The following is a 5083-nucleotide window of genomic DNA, read 5'->3' as shown; positions in this document are numbered from 1 at the left end:
TGGTACAAATTCATATTTTATATAATTATTGTTTGCTCCTTGTTTAGCATGTTATCAATGTTTTTATACCTTAACGTTCTGAAACCTAAAAAAGTTGTTATAAATAGGATACCCAATTCAGACGTGATCAAATAGTGTGATAAAGCTAAAACAACCCCAAATGCATTAAGTGTATTTATTTATTCACCATTATAACTGAAAAATAAATACTAAGTAAGTTACAATCTGACAGCTGGTTGCAATCCTCTTGATTGAAATAACAATCTCATTGTTTATACATTCTGTTTTGTTAGTATCTTCCTAAATTTAGTTTTACGGTTTTAAACTACCTACTTTTTTCATGTTTGCAGAAGGACAGAATACATATATGCAGTTTCCAATTATACAATTAACAGTATTAATTCAAAAAATGTCGAAATAAAATTTAAATTGTAGGTATACCTATAGTTTACAGTTTTATTATTTTCTGATTTATACCTACCTAAGTACATACCTACCTGGATTTTCTATGTCAATGTTGTATATACAAAAAAAATTATTTTCGACAATACAGCGGTGAGCGAACCCTCGCTGTTTATATTGATATTTTCAAAATTCAGTTCAAAAATTGTTATTTCTATTTAACAATATAGCCATACCACAATAAAATTATGTATTTATATAGAAAATAAGTGCTGAAACAGAACAGTTGCCCTCAAGTGAGTAGGTAAAGTGTAAGTTAAGTAGGTAGAGACAGATTACTAAATGACAGATTTGCATAATAAATTGAGTAATAAAATTTCGGATGGATTAAATCACTCACTGTCACATTGCTATAAAAAAGCACAAGCGTTGTAGATCTCCTCAAAAGAAATTAGTTAATCAATTAATGTCTAATGAATAAAAGAAAAATGAATCGTAAAATATCTACACATCTACAAAGCGGTATTAAATTAAGCCGGGTTGATAATAGGTTACAACGTGCCCACGACAACGTTGTATTTAAATTGAATATTGTGCGTACCTGATCTTTTTGCCTTTAGGATGACATTAAAAAAGCGTTATGAATGGAAACATGATTTGGTTGAGATATTTTGATTTCAATCTACTTATATATAAGAGGATTTATTTGTTTCCGTAGGCGTGTTATTTACGACACAATAACGAAATAACGTTGCTTTTAGAGAATCATTATGTCGCCTTTAGTGTTTTGGCCTTTCTCTTCGTAATTATTTAAGTATCAACCTTTTCTTGATTGACCAAATACAAAGACCAAATTCTAACACTCTTTTTTTTTATTTTTCTTATTTCTTGTCATTTACTTGAAGGATAAATAAGAAATTATAAGTAACTACTTCTCATACAGAGGATTTTTAACTTGGATGCATGAAAGAGCTATTACTTTTCCCTCCACCGGTCTATGCTATAAGTACTATTTTAATACCCAATAAGCACGTACCTAGGTAGGTATACTTACTATACTTTTTAATGTAACATCTAATTTTTAGTTTTGAATGAAATCAACTTAATAAACATGCGAATTTAGTTGAGTCACTAGTAGGTGGGGGACACCCAACTCACAACTGCGCACGCGCGTTTTACGTTCTTTCGGGCCCAACAAAATGTGTACCACATTTGGTTCCAATCGCTTCTGGCGCTTAGCCGGAAATGAGAGTCTGTCACACATGAAGAAAGTTGCCATTGCGCATGCGCAAAATCAAAATTTTAAGACCGGTTTTGCTTGTATTCCAAGTGCCTATGTATTAAATTGCATTTAAATGCTTTCATAAATAAAAAAGTTGGCATTGCGTATGCGCAAACCCAAAAAATATGGGTATGCACGGAATCCTTGAACCAAGCCCTTTCAAATGAGACCTATATCACCAAAATCGGTTCAGTAGTTTAGAAGGAGTACGTGTGGCGGACAGACGGACCGACGTCAAAGTGCAGCCAATAGCGATTTTTCACTTTGAGGAAAATACGCTAAAAAGTACTAGCAGGTAATACCTACTGCTAAATAACATAATAAAATTTTAGTTGAATAGAGCCCAACGCTACTTAAAATGTAGAACTGGGGAGTAATAGGTACTAAACCGGCGTATCGTCCTGTAAAGTCATATTGTTGTCAAAATCGTTCAGGATCACTTTAAGAAGTCGATTTGGTAACATTGCGAACTTTTTTCTATATTTTTACAATGAACACGCGTTGTATTAATTATGTGATAGCGGTAGTACGTCGCCGTTGCTCTGAAATCGACAACCTTTTGACCCATTGCATGTTGCCTCTTAATCTTACCGTACCACTATATAGATAATAGTTTAGTTTTATTTTCTTGATTTTTCTTAGTCGTTGGCATTACCATATGTAATAAATTGAGATACAATCAACGATATTGACGTAACAGAATGGCCATAATAATAGGGATAGTAGCTTTAAATGCCTAAATGGAAACAGATAATGAAGTAATATACACAAGGGGTTGTATTGAGAAGCGGGGCAAAGGCTGTGATGGTATTGATAATTATATTCATAACTCACTGTCCATTCAAGTCAAAGATAAAGGTTTATTCAAATAGCTATAATTATTGATCGTTGTTTAAAAGAAATTTAAAAGGTATTGTGTGAACTTATAGGTTATAACATGTGGAAGTGTAAAGGAAAAGAGACGCACAGCTCCTACACTTAAGACAATTTGCGGGAGAACTGCGTTGTTTGCTGTTGTACCTGTACCTATTCTTTTAATTTTTGTAGTATGCTTCTTTTTTTTAATATTCACACGCCTTTTGTATTGCTGTTAATATTTAGATATACGGCAGAAGTCTAGGCAGAAGTTATGTGTTTATGAATTGTGATATGTTTTTGTCTCTTCAACACGAAACAGTGTTTGCTAAACTCCTTCGAGATGTTTAAAATTAAGCACAACCGTCATTTATTTACCAATTTCGTCGGTGAAACCACACAACACATTACCTCGCTCGACGCACAAAAACTTTTCTTCCTTGATCATCTCTTTGTTAAGCATCAGTGTGCTTAGACCTCGGTTCATTTTGTTATAATAGGTAATCACTAATCAAAAACGTCAAGCTTAACGTGCAGGTTATCTGCCAAAAAACGTTATTTTGCGTTATTTAGTATCTATGGGCAAAATAACATTTTCTACAGGTAACCTGCACGTTAAGTTTAACGTTAGTAATACCTACATTACAGGACTACCTATACAGGGTGGTGACTTGCGTAACGCATCATAGGGATTTCAATGTAAAATTCATAACGTGCGATTATTGGCTCCCATATTATTTTAGAGCAAAAATGTATTAACGTTTTTTGTAGAAAAACATTTTTTACGTCAATCAACCCATTGAATAAAATAGTGTTTTTATTCAATGATCAACCGTATTAGTTTTCAATTTTTTGCATAATAAAGACGGAGAATTGGAAAAATAAAACCCGCATCTTTTTCAATAATCTGCGATGCCATGGAATTTTCTAAAACAAAAAGATATCAAGTTATATCAATTAACAGCAGTTCGAAATAGATTTTATGATCGACTTGGTTACTGTCTTGCAGTTAATGGTATCTTATTCGAACATTTATTGTAAATTGTTATATTAGAAAACCGTTTTTAGTAATTTGGTCTTTCATTATGTTGAATTCGCTGTTCTAAATATAATACTTTTTGATAGAATTTGATTTGTTTTATAGCAGACATTCCATGGCATGACGGATATTGGCGTAGTTTATGTATTATAAAATTCCATGGCATCACAGATTATTGAAAAAGATGCGGGTTTTATTTTTACAATTTTCCGTGTTTAATATGCAAAAAATTGAAAACTAATACGGTTGATTGACGTAAAAAATTTTTTTCTACAAAAAACGTTAATACATTTTTGCTCTAAAATAATATGGGGAGCCAATAATCGCATGTTATGAATTTTACATTGAAATCCCTACGATGCGTTACGCAAGTCACCACCCTGTAGGTATATATTTTTATGTATGTATTTCGGTTGGTCGTGGTGGAAGGTGTGCAATGTGCATGGTGATTTATGTCTGCTTATTATCTACAACGTTATTAAATGAATGGACATTCCATTCCAACAAAAATACCCACGCCAACTTTGAAGCTCACGTTGTTTACGCACATGCCCATTGTATTGTTTTTGTGTCATTTCAATTTCCAAACAACTATAAATCGTATTTTACTGTAATATGTGTTAAGAATCACAGCAGCCGTCAATAACAAATATTTCCATACCGAGAGTGTAGTAAAATTTTATTACTTATATCGACCTTTTTACTATTTTCATTTTATTCTATGACCACTAGGTACTTACTCAGTCACGATATTTTGTCATATTCTTGTAATAAAACAATGGAGATTTTCTTTGAACACTCACATGTAGTGTAGAATTCACATTCAGAGAGAGATTGACGCAGGGTGGCTACAAATTGTGCTATAGATTGATGTTCTTTTTGGGCTATGCTGAGAAAATAATGTTGGCTCACTACAAGTTTCCTTTGCGGCGCCATCTCCCTAAATTTCTTCGTTAGGTCTTCATATCCAATCTCTTTTACAGGGGGTTGAAAAATTAGCATGTAAAATCCTATAGCCAAATTTAGGCGTTTTTAACAGTTAACGTTTGCAACCCAAATCATAATTACCATTTTTTTAAATACGAGGGCTGTTGATTATTCAATTGATTTCATTTTATAAGAGGTTTCGCTTTAGTGGACTGTGTTGCAGATTTGATTACAAACAAATAGAGCGTTCAAAACTTTTTTTTAATAGATGCTTATTAAGCACAAAAAATAATGACTACTTACTTTGTAGTCTATTCCGATAATATTCAGTTTTCCAAATATTAGGCATTTAATATTTTTTATTTAAAATTAAACGAATGGGACAAATATCTAAGAGAGTCCATATTTTTAAAAAAGTCGTTACGACTTATCATTGAAGAGCATACTGAATAATTAGCGTGTACATATGACATATTATGGGAAAAGTAATAAAAATGTTATCTATTAAGAGAATGATTACAGAAATTAGTTTATAATAAACTATACTTCACGACGAATTGGAAATTAAAACACTCGCT

The 5083-nt window shown here is 32.2% G+C and overlaps 1 protein-coding gene across 1 annotated transcript in view; it reads left to right on the top strand.

Moving 5' to 3' along the window:
* Positions 1 to 669, top strand: part of LOC116170089 — a 29792-nt gene extending 29123 nt beyond the window's left edge. Inside the window, exon 4 of the mRNA XM_031486278.1 lies at positions 3 to 669. Within this exon, the coding sequence (XP_031342138.1) occupies positions 3 to 135 (133 nt within the window). The 3' untranslated portion in view covers positions 136 to 669. The remainder of the gene's footprint in view (positions 1 to 2) is intronic.
* Positions 670 to 5083: the final 4414 nt, after the last annotated feature.

The sequence above is a fragment of the Photinus pyralis genome, unplaced genomic scaffold (genome assembly GCF_008802855.1).
Source record: "Photinus pyralis isolate 1611_PpyrPB1 unplaced genomic scaffold, Ppyr1.3 Ppyr1.4_LG5, whole genome shotgun sequence".
Taxonomy (NCBI): Eukaryota; Metazoa; Arthropoda; class Insecta; order Coleoptera; family Lampyridae; genus Photinus; species Photinus pyralis.
Note: the sequence above shows the minus strand (reverse complement) of the source record. Positions and strands in the feature narration are given on the sequence as shown.